This window comes from Leucoraja erinacea, chromosome 28, assembly GCF_028641065.1.
Source record: "Leucoraja erinacea ecotype New England chromosome 28, Leri_hhj_1, whole genome shotgun sequence".
In the NCBI taxonomy this organism is placed as follows: domain Eukaryota; kingdom Metazoa; phylum Chordata; class Chondrichthyes; order Rajiformes; family Rajidae; genus Leucoraja; species Leucoraja erinaceus.
In genome coordinates, this window is record NC_073404.1 from 1,206,880 (window position 1) to 1,230,108 (window position 23,229).

Below are 23,229 nucleotides of genomic sequence, written 5' to 3' on the forward strand. Positions count from 1 at the left end.
AATACCCCGAATTCAGGCATAATTCTAGTTAACCTCCTCTAAACCCTTTGCAAAGGCTGAGGGGGCCATCTCTGATAAGACATCTTTGCTTTTGTCTCCTCAGTTCTGAAGAAGGGTATCCTACCTGAAATAGAGATTCCGTCTCTCCTCCCCACAGATGCAGTCCGACCTGCTGGGTATTTACAGCATGTTTGGCTTATATTTTATGCCTGTCAGAATTGTTCGTAATGTTAAAATGCTCAGCTATATAGTTAAAATTTCCTTGCTTAGCTTCTTCCTTTAGATCCCATGAAATGGTAGCTTACTTTGTCAGTATTTCATTGAATTAAACCAATTAACACTCCAGATTTTGAGATGCCTGATCAAGGCGTGTTTGTCTGCATTCTTAAGATTTGCCTTCAAATCAGGAAAGTAAAGCGTACTCAATATTTACGTTCCCCTTTTCAAATTCCTGTGCAACATTCAGCTGGGATTTGACATTTGATGGACTTTATTTTCCGCTATCGATTAACTGCATCAAACGTGCTAAAGTGATACCTGACTGATATACATACCGTGCACTGTGGTGATACTGACCTCAGTTTATTTTCTATTACTTATCTTTCATTTTATAGCACTTGGTTAAAAGCAAAAATCTCTGGCAGCGATCAGCGATCAGGCCAAACACCACATGTTCAAGATGGAAAGAGGACAAAGCACTGCATGCAACGAGAGAGACAAGGACATTGAACACAGATGGCAAGGCCCCTGAAGCCTATTCACTCAGATCGTGGATGCTTCCTGCATTTGCCCAAACCATTTCCTGCTCAGTCCCTATGACTGATGATTCCACATGGTCCCAAAATACTCCAGCTTCCGCCCTGAACAAATTTAATGTCATAATCTATCTCACAATGGCAAAGAGGATCCCAAAGATTACTAGTGAATCAATTCTTCCTAATAGTCTATGCCAATTACTCTAGATTCCCACGGCAGGAGAGATGTGTTTATAGTTTTGGTCCTGCCAGCCCCCGACAGCACTAACATGCCCCTCACCACTCTTCTCCAGAAAACCACAACCCCGTGCATTCCCCCCGAATGCCTTTTATACTCCCCCACTCCTCATCTTTGGACCCCTCCCCCACTGCCTCTGGACCCCCAATAGTTTCCCCACATGTGAGGCCCACTCCCCCTCTCCCCAGGGGCACCCCCTCCCCTCTGGGACTCCTCTGGACCCCTCCCCCTCCCTCAATAACCTGGATAGATCCCATTTTATCCTTGTGCCTCAGGACCTACCTTCTCCCTGGCCACTTATCAATCCCCCTACACTCATATCCAAGTCATTAATACATATCACAAACAGCAAAGCTCCCAGCTCTCAGTGTCCTTCCACCACCACCCTCTGCTTTCTGTCACCAAGCCAACCTTGCATCCTATGCGCAGCTACCCTGTGTCCTAGAGCAGCCTGGCTTGTGGGGGCCCGCAATGTTGGCAGCTTTGGGAACGGATTAGCCGGCTCCAGCCGGGCCGGAGTTCCAGAGCCCCAGCTGCAAATTCAAAACATGGGTTGTCCCGCAGATGCCACACCCGGCCTAGGCGCCACATTTTCTGAGGGGATTTCAAGTGTCTCTCGTAAAATTTGATCTACCGATTGGCGCGGAAGTTTTGATGAGATGCCGGACAACCAGTTGCTGGAAAATGGGTGGTGGACCTGTACTTGGTTGAAGCCATGGCATGGGCTACCTATGTCCAAAATAATGGCAGTCAACACTCACCTGTAGTTATGAAACCAGTTGATGACGGTACTTGTTTTCAGATTGAGCTGGGCAGCGAGCTCCTCGATAGTTTTTGGGGATGGATATGGCTTTAGCTGGTACGCTCGCTTCAGGGCTTCCTTTTCCTCTGGGGCCAACACCACCCTGGGCTTCTTCACATGAACCAGTGGCTGGGGACTGGCACACTGGCTGTAGTCCAAGCCAGCCACGGAAGAATCACTCCCATGTCCATCACTCACGGAGCTATGTCGTCGCTTCATGTACGCTGAAACAAAAATTGCAAGTTGAGTCACAGGAAAAATAAATGTTGCACTAACGTAAAGAACAGTGTCATTTTATTTTGGATTAGGAGTGCTGTGATTGGTCATAAACACAAACATTACTTAGCGTGAGCAAATATGTTAAATATGTTCCGTGGCTGCTGACCCAGGACCTCCAAACGGAAATTGGGGGGGGGGGGGGGGGGGGGGGGGGGGGGGGGGGGACATGGTGGCGCAACAGCAGAGTTGCTGCCTTACAGCGTCTAAGACCCGAGCTCGATCCTGACTACAGGTGATGTCTGTATGGAGTTTGTAAGTTCTCCCTGTGACCACGTTGGTTTTTTTCCGGTGCTCCGGTTTCCTCCCACACTCCGAAGACGCATAGGTTTGTAGGTTAATTGGCATCTGTAAATTGTAAATTCTCCCTAATGTGTAGGATAGTGCTAGTGTGCGGGGTGATAGCTGGGACGTGCAGAATCGGTGGGCCGGAGGGCCTGTTTCCACGCTGTATCTCTAAAGTAACTAATGCAAGAGTAGCAAGTCCTTGAGCCTGCTCCAACATTTAATGCGATGACAGATCCAAGTGTAATGTAAGTCTGCAGTCCAATCTAATATACCTCATGGCACAGTTTCCACAGCCCTTTGAGGAATTTCAGAGACTCACCACTGTGAGGGAGAAACAATAATTAGGCTGATCTCTGCCTTAAATAGACGAACCTTGACTTTCACACAGCGATCCCTCATCTGGACTTACCACGTGTATAAACATTGACTCTACGTATCCTGTCAAAACCATGCAGAATCTTGTATGATCTGTCATATCACTTCTTATAAAGGCATAGTCATACAGCATGGAAACAGGCCCTTCAGCGAAACTTGCCCACACCGACCAACATGCCCCATCTAAACTAGTCCCTTCTGCCTGCTTTTGGCCCATATCCCTCTAAACCTACCCTATCCATGTATCTGTCTCAATGTTTCTGAAACATTGTGATAGTTCCTGCCCCACCACCCTTTGTGTAAAAAAGTTACCTCTGAGATTACTCACTTTAAACCTATGTCCTCTGGTTCTTGATTCCCCAATTGTGGGTAAGAGACTCTGTTCATTTACCCAATCTATTCCTCTCATGATTTTGTACCTCTATAAGATCACCCCTCATCCTCCTGCGCTCCAAGGAATAAAGCCCTAGCCTGCTCAACCTATCCCTATATCCCTTGAGTCCTGGCACATACTCGTAAATCATCTCTGAACCCTTTTAAACTTGACAACATGTTTCCTATAACATGGTGACCAAAACAGAACACGATACTCTAAAGGTGGCCTCACCAACGTCTTGTATAACTGCAACATGACCTCCTAACTTCTAAACTCAATACTGTGACTGATGAAAACCAATATGTCGAAAACTCTCATTCTTCCGCGTTCCACTGGATGCAAGTGTAACTAATCCATCCACCGCTGTCTGTTCACTCACCACTGTGATCGACAAATGGACAAGTTGTTTGCACAAGAAACCCATTTCTCGACACAGAATTTCACGTTTGGCATTCAGTGCCAGAGACCCGGGTTCGATCTTAACTAGAGAGGTACTTGTCTGTACGGAATTTGTACGTTCTTCCCGTGACCTCAAGAGTCGAGTCAAGTGTGTTTTATTGTCATATGTCCCGGATGGGACAATGAAATTCTTACTTGCGGCAGCACAACAGAACATGTGAATATGTAAACACAGTACATAACGGGGGAAGAGCAAAAAAGACAAAGTTCAATAAATAACAAAAATAGTGCAATAATAATATAGTCTTTTGCAGTTCAGAGCTCAGAGCTTATTCGTTGTTGTGTTTAACAGCCCAATGGCTGTAGAGAAAAAACTGTTCCTGAACCTGGACATTACAGTTTTCAGGCTCCTGTACCTTCTTCCTGATGGCAACGGTGAGATGAGTGTGTGGCCAGGATGGTGTGGGTCTTTGACGCCTTTTTGAGGCAGCGACTATGATAGATCCTTTCTATAGTGGGGAGGTCAGAGCCGGTGATGAACTGGGCAGTGGTCACAACTTTTTGTAGTCTTTCTCGCTCCTGGACGTTCAAGTTGCCGAACCAGGCCACGATGCAACCAGTCAGAATGCCCTCTACTGTGCACCTGTAGATGTTTAGGAGATTCCTCTTCGACATGCCAAATCTCCTAATCTTCTCAGGAAGTAGAGTTGCTGATGTGCTTTCTTTATAATTGCATCGGTGTGCTGGGTTCAGGAACGATCTTCGGAAATATGCACGCACAGGAATTTGAAGTTATTGACACTCTCCACCATCGTCCCACTGATGTGAACAGTATTGTGGGTCCTCATCCTTCCTCTACCAAAGTCCACAATCAGTTCGTTGGTCTTACTGATGTTGAGAGCTAGGTTGTTGTGCTGGCACCATTTGGTCAGTCGGTCGATCTCACTTCTATATTCTGACTTGTTCAACAACAGTGGTGTCGTCGGTGAACTTGATGATGGAGTTGGCATTATGTCCGGCAACGCAGTCATGGGTATAGAGTGAGTAAAGCAGGGGGCTGAGCGCACAGCCGTGAGGTGCTCCCGTACTAATTGTTACTGAGGATGAAGTGTTTCCGCCAATTCGAACAGACTGTGGTCTGTGGATGAGGAAGTCGAGGATCCAATTGCAGAGGGACGTGCAGAGGCCCAGTTCCATGAGCTTGGTAACCAGCTTGGAAAGGATGATGGTATTAAACGTTGAGCTGTAGCCAATAAACACCAGCCTGACGTAAGTGTTTTTATTGTCCAAGTGGTCCAATGCGGAGTGGAGAGCCAGTGAAATTGCATCCTTCCTGGAGAAAAGCTGGGTGAGTTTTTTCCAGGAGCTCCGTTTCCCCCACATTCCAAAGACGTACAGGTTTGTAGATTCATTGGCTGTAACTGAAGCTCAACCTTTCAACTTTGGCATTATTTACCCCAATCAAAACAAAGTGACCTGGTGAGCTTTCCCAATTACATGGATGCCATGCACAGGACACCCACATTGGGGCGGCGAGGAGACGGAGCGGAAGAGTTGCTTCCTACAGTGCCAGACACCTGGCTTCAATCCTGACTACGGGTGCTGTCAGTACGTACAGGTTTTGTACGTTCTCCCTGTGACTGTTTGGGTTCTCCCTTGCCGCTCCGTTATCCTCACACATTCCAAAGACGTACAGGTTCACAGGTTAATTTGGATTTGGTTAAAAAAAGTAAATTGTCCCTAGTGCGTAGGATAATGTTGGCGTACAGGGATCGCACGCACTCAGTGGGTTGAAGGGCTCTGTAACTCTAAAGTAAACTAAACAAAACTTCAACACATATACCCACACCCTCGATTCCCTTACAGTTCAAGATATGCCAATCATGTCACATGTACCAAGATACTGTGAAGCGCATTGTTTTGCATGCTATCCAATCCAATCAGGTAAACTGTATATAAATACAATCGTCAAAGTCAAGTACAATAGATAGAGCACAGGTAAAGATACAGAGTGCAGAATATAGTTCTTAGCATTGTGGTGCATCAGTTCCATAGACTAATGGAAGGACACCATTCACGCACTGGAATATCAACAGACTCTTATTATAAATGACTTTCTCTTTGAAGACGGATGCAAAGTACACATGAAGGATCTCACCCACTCCCTCCATGCATAAATCCCCTCCTTGAGTGGACCTACCCGCGTGAGATCATAATTAAATAGTTACCAGAGGCAAGTTACACTAAGAGTGATTCTGCTTTATTTGGGGGATTGTAGATACCTTGATTACACTGGCCATTCATTCACCATGCTGAAACGTTAAACTTCAAAACATCCTTTAGTGTGAATTCACAAAGGCGTGGAAATATGAGGAGAGATACAATGACAAGAGATGAAAGCAAAGCAGCCAATGGGAAAAGATAGACACAAAACACTGGGGCAACTCTGTGGGCCAGGCAGCATCTCTGGAGAAAAGGAATAGGTGACATGTCAGGTTGAGAGTTATATTGACACATTAACATATTTTCTATGTATCTATGTTTCTATGACCTGCGCTGCTACTTTCGAATACTTTTGCATCCACAGCCCCCTGTCCCTCAGTTCCAGCCAAGGATAGACACAAATGCTGGAGTAACTCAACGGTTCAGGCAGCATCTCTGGAGAACATGGACAGAGTGATTTTGTGTCCGGATGCTTTTTCAGAGGGATTTTAGGTTGGGGGGGAGACTGGAAACGAACCAAGAGCAGGGTAAATCCGGGCTGGCAACAGATGGTCTCAGGCCAGGAGGTTATTCTAAGTTGCCTCTGTTGCTACTAAATTGCATCACCTGATGTTTCTCTGCATTAAACGTTATCTGTCACATATCTGCCCATTCTACCAGCCTGCTACAACCCATCACTATCCTCATCACAGATCACAACATTGCCAAATCTTGTCTCATCTATTAATTCAGAAATCATGGCGTGCGTCATTCAAGAATATGAATGTCCCTGACACTGACCCCTGGCGAGTGACACTGCTCACTCTCCAATGAGGTTTAGTTTTTAGTTTAGTTTAGAGATACAGCGTAGAAACAGGCCCTTCGGCCCACCAAGTCCACTATGACCAGCGATCCTGCACACTAACACTATCACACACTAGGGACAAAACACTATTTTATCAAGCCAATTGACCTGTACATCTTTGGAGTGTGGGAGGGAACTGGAGCTTCCGGTGAAGACCCACGTTGTCAAGGGAGAACATATAAACCGTACAGACGGCGCCCATAGTCAGGATTGAACCCGGGTCTCTGACGCTGTGACGCAGCAACTCTACCGCTGTGCCACCGTGCCGTCATTCTGCGGTTCTGTGGATACCGCAGCAATGGCTGAGACTGGTATGGGAACTGCATATACAGATCAGGTAGTCAGTGCCAGACTGGGCTGGAGATGGGCAATTCCAGATTTGATATAGAATATAAATTACCTAGCTACTGTGGAGTGACATGAACTCGGATTTCTCGTGGACTACTCCAGTTATTTAACTGATCCATCATTACTGTGATATGGTAAAGCTTGTAATGGTTACACATATCCTCGAGCAAACTGAAATGATCACGATATGAATACATGGCAGTGAAATATAATAAACCACTTGCTTCAACCCCACTGTGAAACTCAGGGTAGGAGCTGGAGTCTGCGACACACAGGCTCAGTCTGCGACCAGTGACCACCTGACACAACTCGGGCGGCACGGTGGAGCAGGCAGTAGTGTTGCTGCCTCACAATGCCGGAGACACAAGTTCAATCCTGACCTCGGGCACTGTCTGTGTGGAGTTTGTACGTTCTCCCTGTGGTTTCCCCCAGGTGATCTGGTTTCCTCCCACATCCCAAAGATGTGTGAGTTTGTAAGTTAACTGTCTGCTGTAAATTGCCCCAAGTGTGTAGGGAGTAGATGTGAAAGTGGGATAACATAGACTCTGTGTAGTTGACGTGGACTCGGCTGGTTAAAGGCCTGTTTCCATGCTGTATCTCTAAATACTACATTGAACATGGGTTTTGCAGTTGTTTGCCTACCAGGCAGATTTATTGTGTTCAACACAGTCAACTCCAAGCCATATTCACACTGTTTAACATAGTCAATGTCCAGCAAATTCCCGATGTTTAACATAGTCATCTCCCAGTATTACACTGAAGAGGTTTCCCAACCCGAAACATCACCATATCCATGTTCATCTGAGATGCTGCCTGACCCGCTGAATTACTCCAGCACACTGTACCTCCTTTTGAAACCAAGCATCTGCAGTTCCTTGTTTCAACATTCCCCGGCCAAATTCACTGTGTACGTCACAAGTTGAGATTGACTGAAAGATACAGCAGGGAAACAGGCCCTTCGGCCCACTGACATGCTGACCACCAATCACCTGTTCACACTAGTTCTATGTTGTCCCACTTTCACATCTATTCCCTACCAACTAGGGCCAACAGAGGTTAAATATTCTATTAACTGGTACATCTTTGGGATGTGGGTGGAAACCTGATCCTCCGGGAGAAAACCCATGCAGTCACATTCCGGGAACATTCACTCTGTTTAACACATTCAACTTCCGGACAAATCCACTGTTTTTAAACATTGTCAATTTATGTCCAAATTCATCCTTTAACAGAGTCAATTTTAGGTCAAATTCACCGTGTTTACATGGTCAACGTCTGGCCAAATTCACCATGTTCGAGGCAAATTCTGGCTACTTTCACTGTGTTCGATACAGTCACCTCGCGCCCAAATTCACACGTTTAACACAATCAACCCTCAGCCAAATTCACGGTGCTTTACACATCCACCTCCCAGCCAAAGTTACCGTGTTCAACACAGTTCATTCCCAACCAAATTTACATTGTTCAACTCCCTTCCAAGTTCTCCAGAGGGCACCAGAGATCCGGGTTCGATCCTAATCTTGGGGGATGTCTGTGTCGAGTTTGCACACTATCCCTGCGACTAGGTTGGTTTCCTCTGAATGCTCTGGTTTCCTCCCACAACTCAAAGACATGCGGGTCTGTAAATTAATTGTCCTCTGTGAACTGCCTCTCGTGTGCAGAACGTGGATGAGAAAGTAGGCTAACATAGAACTAGTGTGAAGAGATGATTGATAGTCAGTGTAGAATCAGTGGGCCGAAGATCCTGTTTTCATGCTGTATCTTTCAATCCAATCTATCCGTTAATCAACAAGACGTGGTTGCAATGGATACACAATTGACGCCTTCGTAGATGGAAGTTATTTGCAGATCACATAACTTATGCAAACTTAAACCTCAAGTACAGACAACCCCCTGGATTATATAAGGGAACTGGGAACTGTTTATAAACAAGGTACAGTGGCACGGTGGGGCAGAGTTGCTGACAGCGCTTGCAGCGCCGGGGAACCGGGTGCTGTCTGCACGGAGTTTATACGTTCTCCCCGTGACCGCATGGGTTTTCTCCGAGATCTTCGGTTTCCTCCCACACTCCAAATACGTACAGGTATGTAGGTAAAATTGGCTTGGTAAATGTAAAAAATGTCCCTAGTGTGTGTAGGATAGTGTTAATATGCAGGGATCGCTGGGCGACGCGGACTTGGTGGGCTGAAGGGCCTGTTTCTGCGCTGTATCTCTAAACTAAACTAAACTGATTTCAGGAATAAAACAATTTCAACAAGGGCTCATTAACATGAGCATTTATTTATTGTCTTCCCCTGTGTTGTGAGAATGGTACAGAATCAGAATATCCCTCATTGACTGGCTAGTTTCATCCATCAACTGATGTTAGATTGTATAATAAGTATTTACAAATATCAAAAGACAAGATCCCCAAACCAAATCTCTTAAGTGGCCTCCTGTTGTGAACTGGCAGCCTGCATTCTTAAACACAATGGCATCTACCTCATGGTGGAGAGATAGCAATTTTATGAACTGTTTTTTGAAGATTGGTTGGCTTATGAATTATCTAGCTGCCACTTTTATTCTATAAGTCTTGAAGATGTTTGCATTACAGGTACTAACTTTCCTACCTTGAAAACTGTTTCAACCATTTATAGAAGATTTAACAAAGTCAGATTTCAGTAAGTCAGGGTTTCCATAACCCAGCAAGTCCCTGTATTCTTGCTGAAAAAACCCTTGGAAGTATTACATTACAGTTGAATCCGGTAGCTAAATAGATTGAGGAGCCATAATTCTGAAAACCTCCCCATGACTAAATAACTTGACATATGTAGCTAATCTCACTCAGAACAATTATTTCAAAATTCAATTACTGAGAAACAGTTTAGTTTAGATTTTAATTTAATGATGCAGCATGGAAACAGGCCCTTCGGCCCATGCCGACCATAAATCGCCCATTCACATTACTTCTGTTATCCCACTTCCCCACTCCATACACAGTGGAGGCAATTTACAGAGGGCCACTTAACTCACAAACCTGTCTTTGGGATGTGGGAGGAAACTGGAGCACCCGTGGAAAATCCCACGCAGTCGCAAGGAGAACTTGCAAACTTCACACAGACAGAACCTGAGGTCAGGATCGAACACGGGTCTCTGGCGCTGCAAGGACGCATCTCTACCGAATAATAGAACATAATAATTATATTAAAAATAATATAATAAAATAATAATTAAAATATTTTGATAATAGGATATTTCTGCTTCCAACTCAGTCATAAGAGAACATCCCAATTCCCACTATGTTTCTTTGAAACATTGTTAAACTGCATGTTGAACATAGGACAGTACAGCACAGGAAGAGGCCCTTCTGCCCACAATGTCTGTGCCAAACATGATGGCAACTTTTATTTGCCTGCATATAATCCATATCCCTCCATTCCTTGTATATCCAAGTGTCTTTAATGCCGTTGTCATATCTGCCTCTGGCATCACCCCCGACAAGGCACTCATCACCCTGCTGTACATCTCCTTCACACTTTGCCACTCTCACCTTCAACACATGTCAGTAGCCTGCGATCTGCCACAAGGCTCAAGTGTTTAAACCCTTTGCAACTAAACAGAACAATCCAGTCAATATGCCAGCACGACTAGGGAAGATGAGGAAAGTACATGCTTCAGGGTGTAGTGACACTGACAACGTTTTGTCGACCATCACTGTTGTCATTAAGCATTGACAACATGGATTGGAACCGAATACACATTGAGCTAGTTAGGGCCATCAGACTCCCTAACAAGTTTTAATCTCAGCAGTCATTCTTCTAGTTGTGTTTCTGGAGCTAATCCACAGATGACTGAATTTGTTTAGTTTTATGTCAAGATTTGGCATGAGAGGAGAAACATTTGGACCACAATCAAAATACCATACAGTATAATAACGAGCAGAGAACACATTCTCAGCAGCACATCTCAAACTTGCAATGTGTAGAAAGACAATGACATCTCGCACAAGTATGGCATCTCCAATTACCCGGTCTAACCATACACTGGAGACACAAGAAATTGCAGATGCTGCAATCCTGAGCTAAACACAAAGGAGGAGCTCAGTGGCTCAGGCAGCATCTGTGGAGGAGTGGACACGTGACATTTAGGGTCAGAACTGAAGTCCCGACCTGAAATGTTCCCTATCCATTCCCTCAAAAGATGCTGCCAGACCATATACTACCCTGGCTTGAAAATATGTTATTAATCCTTCATCATTGCAGGTGCAACAGCACATTGGGAGCATAACTACAGGAACTGCACAGATTGAAGAAGGCAATATCACAAAGGGCTGAGTTACTGGCACAAACACCACACGTTTGACTCAAAATACAACGTTTGAGTATTTTATAAAAATAAAAATAACATTGAATTCCTCACATTATTTTTGTGCACATCCACTCATGGTAAAGTCTGCTCCTTTCTACTTTCCACCCCAGCAATCAGATTATACAATATTTACAGAGGGTGTGGAAAGGAACTGCAGATGCTGGTTTAAACCAAAGACAGACACAGAATGCTGGAGTAACTCAGTGGGTCAGGCAGCATCTCTGGAGAAAAGGAATAGGTGACGTTTTGGGTCGAGACCTTTCTTCAGACAAAGGATTGTGAGAATCCTTTACGAGGGGCCACTTTGTAAACTGAGTACATGGTTGGCAGAGTCAATCCAGGAGATGGCACTCCATCACTTCTCACCTTCAATCTGAAACAGATTTCTCCTCAATAGAAAGCCTTATCACAACTACGAAAGAAAATCTGCAGCCATCCCCCGACATCAAATGCACACTGATTACTAATCCTTCTTTCATCCCAAACGCTTTACCTAAAAGTTAGTTTAGTAATACTCTGAATAAGTGCGGTGAATCCATGAAGATGGAGGATGGATGGGATTGAGAAGCACCTATTGCAACAAGCAACAGTCCAAGTGTGTCTCAATTTCAACCCGTGCTGTAAAGTCACCTTTAATACTCCCTACAAAGAAATGCCTCTGTTTGACACAGAGGACATACAATTGGCACTAAGTCACCTGTATACAAATTCAATGACGAGACCAACATGTCTTTTGAGAAATATATAGCCGGGCACTTGATGATCAACATGAACAGAGTGGGCCAAAGTGCCTGTTTCTCTGCTACGGGCTCTGATAAACTTTATCCTTGTACTGAAATATATAAATTTATAATCTGCAGGGAAACCTCAAATTAAAAAAAAGAGCAATAAAGTTAGTTTCCATATTTAAGATCTGGATGGTTAAGTAAGGGACCACTGCTGATGCACCAACTCCTTTCTGCTCTGCTATCCCTGTACTATGTAGTGTTGTGTAACTGTGGAAGTCCCAAGTGATGTGCAAGAAGTGAGCAGCAGTGTATAACTGTAGTAACCATGTGCACTCATTCCCCGAGTTACAGATATTACAATTTGACTCCATAATATTTTAGTTTTGCTGCATTTGAAGATAAAAGCCAAAGGAAACAAGATACAAATTTACAGATATTTCCACTAAGAAAATTGAAAATGTCATGAATTGCAAATCGAAAAATGCATATTCAACAGTCTGCAACTTAATATATTAACAAAGGACCCATCCACTAAAGCTCAGACTTATGTGAAGACGTTGATTCATTTACCTTTCTTTTCCATTCTCTTCATGTCCATTAGCTTCTCAACATTGCTTGTGTCATTGAGCCAGAGCTGCATGCGGACAAAAGGCTCCCTTCCCTTCAGGCTCAGCTTGTGCCAGGGCTTGGGCCGTGCCAGGAGGTCAGACACGGAACCTTGTGTCAGGCCAAGGATGGTCTCTCCAAACAGACGTTGGCCTGTTCGTGGGCACAGAAAACAATCAGCCTACTTAGACACAAAGCTACATTTTACCAATTATGCAAAAAGAAACATTCATCAATTTTATATCGAAATCTCTTAAAATCAAACTAGGATTTTTGTCATAGTTGGGGTTAAGGAAGGTGTGATTTTCTTTACCATTATATATTGTATAAACATGGTTAGACAAGGGAATATGGGAGTGTTAGTTCTCCCAAAATAAAGATAATGCTACATTAAAACCCTTCCTAAACTATTCTTCCTCAGCAAAGTACGGGCAGGAGCTCAAATGGGTCAATCTCTGCAGTAAATATTTGAATGTAATGTCGATGGAATCATCTAATCTTACAGAAACTCCATTGACGTCTGTCCCATTACACCAAAGGTATCCTTGTCTGCAGCGTGGTAAATAAATAAATAAACCTGAACTGGCGTCCAGAATCAAACCCTGGTAACTGGCAATAAGTTACTTCACAGACATGGTTTGTAACAAGTTGGTGGGGTTTCTGTGCCTATTATTTACCAATAAGAGCGGATGATGTGCTGAAACCATAACATCTGATCAAAACTGCCCACAGTTTAATAAGCACTTGATCACTTTCAATTATGCAGGTTATATTAAAATTGTGTTTTAAATAACATATCGTTAAACTAAATTGAATTAGAATTTTTATTTTGTCATTTGGAATATCACTTGTGCCATGGGCACTGTAAACATCTTCAAGGATATCAATTTCTAAATAATGATTCTCCACACGCTGCCTGTTTTAAAATGGTGCCAGGGCAAAAAGATGGGGTTCCTGAAATTCGTGGTACAGGGGCACCTATTTCAGAATGGCAGGCAGTGGCGAGTGGAGTGCCGCAAGGCTCGGTTATTGGGGCCGCAACTGTTTACAATATATATTAATGATTTGGAAGAGGGAATTAGGAGCAACACTAGCAAGTTTGTGGATGACACAAAGCTGGGTGGCAGTGTGAACTGTGAAGAGGATGTTAGAAGGGTGCAGGGTGATCTGGACAGGTTGAGTGAGTGGGCAGATGCGTGGCAGATGCAGTATAACATAGATAAATGTGAGGTTATCCACTTTTGGCAGCAAAAACAAGGGGGCAGATTATTATCTCAATGGGGTTAGGTTAGGTAAGGGGGAGGTACAGAGAGACCTGGGTGTCCTTGTACACCAGTCACTGAAAGTTGGCGTGCAGGTACAGCAGGCAGTGAAGAAAACTAATGGAATGTTGGCCTTCATAACAAGAGGATTTCAGTATAGGAGTAAAGAGGTTCTTCTGCAGTTGTATAGGGCTCTGGTAAGACCACATCTGGAGTATTGTGTACAGGTTTGGTCTCCTAATTTGAGGAAGGACATCATTGTGACTGAGGCAGTGCAGCTTTGATTGATCCCTGGGATGGCGGGACTGTCATATTAGGATAGATTGAAAAGACTAGGCTTGTATTCACTGGAGTTTAGAAGGATGAGGGGGTCTTATAGAAACATATATAATTATAAAAGGACTGGACAAGCTAGAAGCAGGAAAAATGTTCCCAAGGTACACAAAATTGCTGGAGAAACTCAGCGGGTGCAGCAGCATCTATGGAGCGAAGAAAATAGGCAACGTTTCGGGCCGAAACCCTTCTTCAGACTGATGGGGGTAGGAGGGGAGAAGGAAGGGAAAAGGGGAGGAGGAGGAGCCCGAGGGCAGGGGGATGGGAGAAGACAGCTCGAGGGTTAAGGAAGGGGAGGAGACAGCAAGGGCTAGCAAAATTGGGAGAATTCAACATTCATTCCATCAGGATGCAAGCTGCCCAGGCGGAATATGAGGTGCTGTTCCTCCAATTTCCGGTGTTGCTCACTCTGGCAATGGAGGAGACCCAGGACAGAGAGGTCGGATTGGGAATGGGAGGGAGAGTTGAAGTGCTGAGCCACCGGGGGTTCAGGTAGGTTATTGCAGACTGAGCGGAGGTGTTCGGCGAAACGATCGCCCAACCGCCGCTTAGTCTCCCCGATGTAAATCAGTTGACATCTAGAGCAGCGGATGCAGTAGATGAGGTTGGAGGAGATACAGGTGAACCTTTGTCGCACCTGGAACGATTGCTTGGGTCCTTGAATGGAGTCGAGGGGGGAGGTGAAGGGACAGGTGTTGCATTTCTTGCGGTTGCAACGGAAAGTGCCCGGGGAGGGGGTGGTACGGGAGGGAAGGGAAGAATTGACAAGGGAGTTGCGGAGGGAGCAGTCTTTGCGGAAGGCAGACATGGGGGGAGATGGGAAGATGTGGCGAGTGGTGGGGTCACGTTGGAGGTGGCAGAAATGGCGGAGGATTATGTGTTGTATTTGCCGGCTGGTGGAGTGAAAGGTGAGGACCAGGGGGACTCTGCCCTTGTTGCGAGTGCGGGGATGGGGAGAGAGAGCAGTGTTGCGAGGTATGGATGAGACCCTGGTGCGAGCCTCATCTATGGTGGCGGAGGGGAATCCCCGTTCCCTGAAGAACGAGGACATTTCCGATGCTCCATAGATGCTGCTGCACCCGTTGAGTTTCTCCAGCAATTTTGTGTACCTTCGATCTTCCAGCATCTGCAGTTCCTTCTTGAACAAAATGTTCCCAATGTTGGGCGAGTCCATAACCAGGGGCCACAGTCTTAGAATAAAGGGGAGGCCATTTAAGACTGAGGTGAGAAATTTTTTTTTCACCCAGACAGTTGTGAATTTGTGGAATTCCCTGCCACAGATGGCAGTGGAGGCCAAATCACTGGTTGGATTTAAGAGAGAGTTAGATAGAGCTCTAGGGGCTAGTGGAATCAAGGGATATGGGGAGGAGGCAGGCACGGGTTATTGATTGGGGACGATTAGCCATGACCACAATGAATGGCGGTGCTGGCTCGAAGGGCTGAATGGCCTCTTCCTGCACCTATTTTCTATGTGTAAGAACAGGCCCTTCGGCCCATAATGTCTGTGCCAAACATGATGCCAAGACCAACTCTTATCTGCTTGCAAATAACCCATATCCCTCCATATCCATGTGCCAATCCTAAAGTCTCTAAAATGCTACTAGCGTATGTTTCAACCCCCTCCCCCCCCAGGAACAGGTTCCAGGCACTCACTGTCCTCTGTGTAAAAACTGCGCATCTCCCTTAAACTTTGCCCCTCTTACCATCTTGCAGAACTGAACACAGTACACCAAATGCAGCCTAACCAAAATCCTCATGACTTCCTGACTCTTATACTCGATGGCCCAATCTATGAAAACAAAGATACCACATGCCTTCTTTACCAGGGTATCTACGTGTGTTGTCACTTTTAGAGAGTTATGAACTCAAGATTAGTCTGTACATCATTGCTTTTACGGGTCTTGCCATTAATTGGTTATTTTCCCCTTGCGTTTGACCTCCCAAAGTGCAATTGCTCACAATTGCTTGGTTTAAACTCCATCTACCATTTCTCTAGCTATTTGTGTAGCTGATCTATATCCTGCTGTATACTTTAGCAGCCTTCCTCACAGACCTAGCAATCTTGGTGCCATCTGCAAACTTACTAAATAACCTGTCTATGTTTACATCAAAGTCATTATAGATCACAAACAGCACAGATCCCTGTGGAACTCCACTGGTCACTGACCTCCAGCCTGAATATTGACCTTTCACCGCAACCCTCTGTCATCTATCAGTAAGCCAGTTCTGAATCCATATGATCACCTCACCATCTTGATCTTCTGGATCAGCCTACCCTGGGGGACCATACTGAAATCCATGTAGACAGCACCCACCTCCCTTCCCTCATCGATCACCTTTGCCACCTCAAAAAATTCGATCGTTAGTAAAGTACAACCTGTCCTGTACAAAGCCACGGGGTGACTGTCCCTAATAAACCCATTCTCTTCCAATTGGGAGTAAATCCTATCCCAAAGAATCCTCTCCAATAGTTTCCCTACTGCTCACGTGAGACTTAACTGTCTATAATTCCCTGGATTCTCCCCACTTCCTTCCTTAAATAAAGGAACAACATTGGCTACTCTCCAGTCCTCTGGGACCTTGCCTGAGGCTAGAGAACACACAAAGATCTTCATCAAGGCTCATGCAATCTAGTCTCATGGCTCTCTCGATAACCTGGGATAGATGCCATCAGGTCCAGGGGATTTATCCACCTTCATGAAGCCAACACCACCTCCTGCTTGATCTCAACGTGCCCTTGCATGTTAGTGTTCTCCACACTGACCTCACTGTCCTCCATGTCCTTCTCCTTGGTTAAAACAGATGAAAAGTAATAGGTTAGTACCACACCTACATCCCTAGATTCCAAGCACAAATTCCTTCCTTTATCCTTGAGTGGTCCTCCCTTCTCTCTTGTTGTCTTCTTGTTTTTAATATGTATAAAAGGCTTCAGGATTTTCTTTAATCCGACTCGCTAAAGCCATTTGGTGGCCCCCTTTGGCCCTTCTAATTGCCTGCTTGAGTTCTGTATATTCTTCAAAGGCCCTGTCTGAATATTCTTGACTATATTCCTCAAAGGCTCCAACCTTGAAAACCTTGCATGCACTTCCTTTTTCTTTTTGAACAAATTTACAACATCTTTGATCAGCTAAGGTCCTTTACTTTGCCATCCTTATCCCTCCTCCTTCCATACTAGTTGTGAACATGGATCAACGAGCCTTTCAACAACTCCCACCTGTCAGATGTGGACTTACCCACTAACAGTTGCTCCCAGTGTACAGCTGATATACAAATTAATTAAAGCACTTTGCTCTTCATTTTGTTTCATGGGTTTTGACGACATTCTTGGATCAGAATAAATTGTCTTTTAGATGTGAAATTATTAACAGAGATTGGGAATTAGTGCAGGGAGTGCGTGTTCAACTGGGCATGTTAAAGTGAAGAATTTAGTGATGCAAAAATAAAAGACTCCAGACACTGGAGGACTGAAATGAAACAGAAAATGCTGCAGATACACCATGGGGCAAACAGCATCATGTATAGAAGCAGAGAAGAACAAATGTTTAGGTATCAAGTACCAGAAGTGTCCAAAGCATTTTGTTCCTTCATGAACAAAAAAGTCCCAAACTAGTCGACCGATCTTGACGAGCAATTTCCCAACTGGAGTCCGCAGTACAGAGAGATCTCACTACAATTGCTCAACTGCAGTCCAGTGTTACACTCCTGCAATCACACTGCAGTCCAGTGTTACACTCCTGCAATCACACTGCACGTCTACAGCTGCAGTCCAGTGTTACACTCCTGCAATCACACTGCACGTCTACAGCTGCAGTCCAGTGTTACACTCCTGCAATCACACTGCACGTCTACAGCTGCAGTCCAGTGTTACACTCCTGCGATCACACTGCACGTCACCAGCTGCAGTCCAATGTTACACTCCTGCGGTGCATGGCTGCACTCCACTGTAATGCACGCTGCAAGTTCCTCAACAATTCTGCTAAAGATACTGCCAGCTCAGCCTGTGTCTGCCAAGGCATGATTTGTCACACTTGTTTCAAATTGTAATTAAAACCTCAATCACATAATTCTCGCTAAATCTTACTTGGGAAATATGTCTCCAATTAGGCATCTCATCAACATTCAAACAGAAGTAGAACTGGACAGAGTTGTGTTTTCAACATGTGCTGTTGAGTTGGGATGTGAATCCAGCAGCCTACCTCACTCAGGCTGTGTTGACCAGGGTGCTGAGATCACAGCCAGGCATCAAGGTAGCAATTCTCTACCACAGCCTGGCTGGCCAGCCTTTCGCTTTTTACATACTGATCACAAACAGAAGGGATTTAGCTTTTGCCATTCCATGGTTTAAACAATTGTTCAAGAGTTACAAATGTCCGCATGTCATCTGGTGTGTCATTACCGACCTAAACAGTGGCTCTGGGCAGCACTGCGTGGTAGAGTTGCTGCCTTACAGCGGCAGAACCCGGCTTCCATCCTGACTATGTCTGCACGCAGTTGGTTTTCTCCAACATCTTCGGTTTCCTCCCACACTCCAAAGATGTACAGGTTTGCAGGTTAATTGGCTTGGTATAAGTGTAAATTCTCCCTAGTGTGTGTAGGACAGTGTTAATGTGCGGGGATCGCTTGTCGGCACAGACTCGGTGGGACGAAGGGCCTGTTTCCGCGATGTATCTCCAAACTAAACTAAACGTGAAAGGACACACTATGTACGAAGCTGGCTTCGTCTGCTGAAATAGCAGCCATGTCCTTCCATGACGGTTTGATAACATGTGGCCAGGCAGCACGCACTATGTTGATCATTTAACATTTGTGCAAAGATTCAGGAGGTTGAGCTTTCTTTGTTAACTTTCAGCTGTCAACAGCATCACCTGCAGTTGATGCATTTTAATACCTACCAGAACAATACACGCTGACAACATCACTCAATGAACTGCAAGTGTGGCACGAACACACCTATTATAAAATAACATATTCCGTTTCCTCAGATTCCTTTTTTAAAGCAGAAAAAAACACAAACTCCAGTAAAAATGTTGCTTAGAGCAGGGCAATGTCTGAAATATGTAGTTACATACTGTAAGTTATGTACATTAAAGTGATCTCAGTCACTCATAGAAATATAGTCAGCAAGCTTATCTGACTGAGATATCATCCCATCTGGTTTGCATTTATGTTTAAATGGATAGAAACATACAACAATGTAGCACAGGAACCACAATGTCTGCACCTACCATGATGTTGATTAAATCTGCCCACACATCTTCCATATCCTTTTATTTGCTGCCTGTTAGCTAGATGCAGGAAAAATGTTCCCAATGTGGGGCGAGTCCAGAGCCAGGGGCCACAGTCTTAGAATAAAGGGGAGGTCATTTCAGACTGAGGTGAGAAAAAACCTTTTCACCCAGGGAGTTGTGAATTTGTGGAATTCCCTGCCACAGAGGGCAGTGGAGGCCAAATCACTGGATGGATTTAAGAGAGAGTTAGATAGAGCTTTAGGGGCTAGTGGAATCAAGGGATATGGGGAGAAGGCAGGCACGGGTTATTGATAGGGAACGATCAGCCATGATCACAATGAATGGCGGTGCTGGCTCGAAGGGCTCGAAGGGCCGAATGGCCTCCTCCTTCACCGATTTTCTATGTTTATATGTCTGTCCAAATATCTCCTAAATGCCACCATCATATCTGCTTCCACCATATGACTATAGCTCTGCATTCAATACGGTCATCCCCACCAAGCTTACCACCAAACTCCACCAGCTAGGCCTCAGCTCGCTGATATGCGATTGGATCCTGAACTTTCTGACAGAGCAACCGCAGGCAGTGAGACTGGGCCCGCACCTGTCCTCCACTATCACCCTGAGCACCGGCACACCACAGGGCTGTGTACTAAGCCCCATGCTCTACGCCCTCTTCAGGTACGACTGTGTTCCTGTATTCGACACCAACACCATCGTGAAGTTTGCAGACGACACAACAGTGATTGGGCTGATCACCAACGGTGATGAAACAAAATACAGAGTGGAGGTGCAGAACCTGGCGGACTGGTGCGCACGTAACAACTTGTCACTAAACACCTCCAAGACCAAGGAGCTGATTATTGATTTCAGGAGGTCCCCTACCTCACTAATCTCTTCAAATCCTCATTGTCCCAAGGAATTGTCCCCTCCGCTTTCAAAACTGCTGCTGTTACACCAATCTGAAAGAAACCTGGTCTTGATCCCTCCTCTCTCATTAACTACCGCCCAATCTCAAACCTCCCCTTTCTTTCAAAAACCCTGGAGCGTATCGTTGCGTCGCAACTTCATTCCCACCTCCTTGCGTAGAACCTACTTGAACCCCTCCAATGTGGCTTTCACCCCCTCCATAGCACAGAAACTGCTCTCCTCAAAGTCCTCAACGACCTCCTCACCTCTGCTGACACTGGTTCCCTCAACATCCTCATCCTCCTCGACCTGAGCGCAGCCTTCGATACAGTGAACCATAACATCCTGCTCACCAGACTCAAAGACCTCGGCATTGAAGGCTCTGCACTCAGCTGGCTCCGTTCCTACCTTTCCAACAGATCCCACTTCATCTCTCTCCACAACCACACCTCTGCTACAGCCACAGTCACTCAAGGCGTTCCCCAAGGCTCCGTACTCGGCCCCCTCCTCTTCATCATCTACATCCTCCCCCTTGGTCAGATACTCCGCCACTTCAATCTGGACTTCATCTCCTCCCGACTGGACTATTGCAACTCATTTCTCCTTGGCATCAGCTCCACCTACATCAACCGACTCCAACTGGTCCAGAACGCAGCCGCCCGACTCATCACCCATATCAAATCCTGGCATCACATCACTCCAGTCCTCAAACAACTTCACTGGCTTCCCATCTCCCACCGGATCACCTACAAAATCCTGATCCTCACCTACAAAGCCCTCCACCATCTGCCCCCCCCATATCTCACTGATCTCCTCTCCCCCTACCAACCCTCACGGTCCCTCAGATCCACATCAGCCGGTCTCCTCTCCATGCACAAGTCCAACCTCCGCAGTTTTGGGGACAGAGCCTTCTCCAGGGCAGCTCCCAGGCTCTGGAACTCCCTCCCCCAACTGATCCGCAATTCCGTGTCCCTCACCATCTTCCAGTCCCGCCTCAAGACCCATCTCTTCACCTCTGCCTATCCTTAGCCCCACGTGCCGTCCCTTTTCATCTGTGCATTAATTGCCTCGTACTGTGTTTTGTATTGAATTCTGTATTTACTTTGTGTACTAGTCATGTCTCTACTATTTATTTCATTCCCCTTACATGTTTTTCCTCTAAATGCTAAATTTTTGTAAGGTGTCCTTGAGACTCTTGAAAGGCGCCCATAAATAAAATGTATTATTATTATTATTATTATAATGGAGAATACGCCTCAATCTCCATTTACAGGGAAAGTGTGGAGAGAGTGTCCAGCTTTAAGTTCTGGGCACTCACATTTCATTGGACCTCACATGGTCCACCAACACCGCTGCACTGGTCAAGAAGGCACAGCAACGACTGTTCTTCCTGAGGACATTAAAAAAGACTGGTCTGCCCCAACTGCTGCTGACAACCTTCTACCGCTGCACCACAGAGAGCATATTAACGTATGGCATCTCTGTGTGGTATCTCAGCTGCACGGAGGCGGAGAGGAGAGCTCTTCAGCGCGTCATCCACAGAGCGCAGAGGATTATTGGGACACCAGCCTTGGAGGGCATCTACCACACACGGTGCCTCAGGAAAGCCGTCAGCATCCATAAAGACTCATCACACCCCTGTAACGGACTGTTCGAACTACTTCCCTCCAGCAGACGTTACAAGGCCTTCTAAGCCCGAACCTCCAGACTCAGAAACAGCTTCATTCCCAGAGCTCTAGTGACTCTGAACCGGCCCTGCTGAGTGCCGCTAGAGCTCTGGGCCCCCCTGGACTGTCTCCCTCGAACCTCGGTCACGTCGCACAGTTTATTTATTTATTTTATTTTTTTGACATCGGTGGGAAGCTGCATACCAAATGATAATAAAATATATTATTATTATTATTATTATTATTATTATTATTATTATTATTATTATTGTCCCTGGCAGCTCGTTACAGGTATCCCCCACTCTCAGTGTAGAAATACTTGCGTCACACATCTCCTTTATACTTTCTTCCTCTCATTTTGAACTGGTGCTCTCTTGCAAACATAGAATATAGGTGCAGGAGCAAGCCAGCACTGTCATTCAATATGACCATGGCTGATCATCCAAAATTTACCCCTTTCATACTTTCTCCCCATGTCCCTTGATTCCATTAGCCCAAAGAGCTATATCTAACTCTCTCTTGAATACATCCAGTGAATTGGCCTCCATTGCCTCATGCGGCAAAGAATTCCACAGATTCACAACTTTTTGTGTGAAAAGGTTTTTCCTCATCTCAGTCCAAAATGGCCTATCCCTTATTCTTAAACTGTGGCCCCTGGTTCTCGACTCCCTCAACATCGGGAACACTGTTCCTGCATCTAGGGTGTCCAATCCCTTAAGAATGTTATATGTTTCTATAAGATCCCCTCTCATCCTAAATTCCAGTGAATATAAGCCCAGTCGATCCATTCTTTCATCATATGACAGTCCCGCAATCCCGGGAATTAACTTGGTGAACCAACGCTGCACTCCCTCAATAGCAAGAATATCCTTCCTCAAGTTAGGAGACCAAAGCTGCACACAATACTCCAGGTGTGGTCTCACCAGGGTCCTGTAAACTACAGTACAACCTCCTTGCTCCTATACTCAATTCCTCTCGTTATGAAGGCCAACATGCCATTTGCTTTCTTCACTGCCTGCTGTACCTGCATGCTTTCTTTCAGTGACTGATCTACAAGGACACCCAGGTCTCGTTACACCTCCCCTTTTCCTAATCTGACACCATTCAGATAATAATCTGCCTTCTTATTCTTGCCACCAAAGTGGATGACCTCACATTTATCCTCATTATACTGCATTTCCATCCGGGGGGACAAGACTCTGACTATATCTATGTTTCTCATAAT

At 45.3% G+C, this 23,229-nt stretch overlaps 1 protein-coding gene across 11 annotated transcripts in view; it reads right to left on the reverse strand.

Moving 5' to 3' along the window:
- Window positions 1–23,229, reverse strand: part of cux1b (cut-like homeobox 1b) — a 445,030-nt gene that overhangs the window by 64,457 nt on the left and 357,344 nt on the right. For 6 of the 11 annotated variants that reach the window (XM_055657460.1, XM_055657464.1, XM_055657461.1 and 3 more), the window contains 3 exons: window positions 12,570–12,758; window positions 9,941–10,078; window positions 1,755–2,019 (listed from right to left, as the gene is read on the reverse strand). The exons of 1 other annotated variant lie outside the window; for it this stretch is intronic. In XM_055657460.1, the coding sequence (XP_055513435.1) occupies window positions 1,755–2,019; window positions 9,941–10,078; window positions 12,570–12,758 (592 nt within the window). The remainder of the gene's footprint in view (window positions 1–1,754; window positions 2,020–9,940; window positions 10,079–12,569; window positions 12,759–23,229) is intronic. 4 more of the 11 variants (XM_055657469.1, XM_055657465.1, XM_055657462.1 and 1 more) reach the window with 2 other exon arrangements.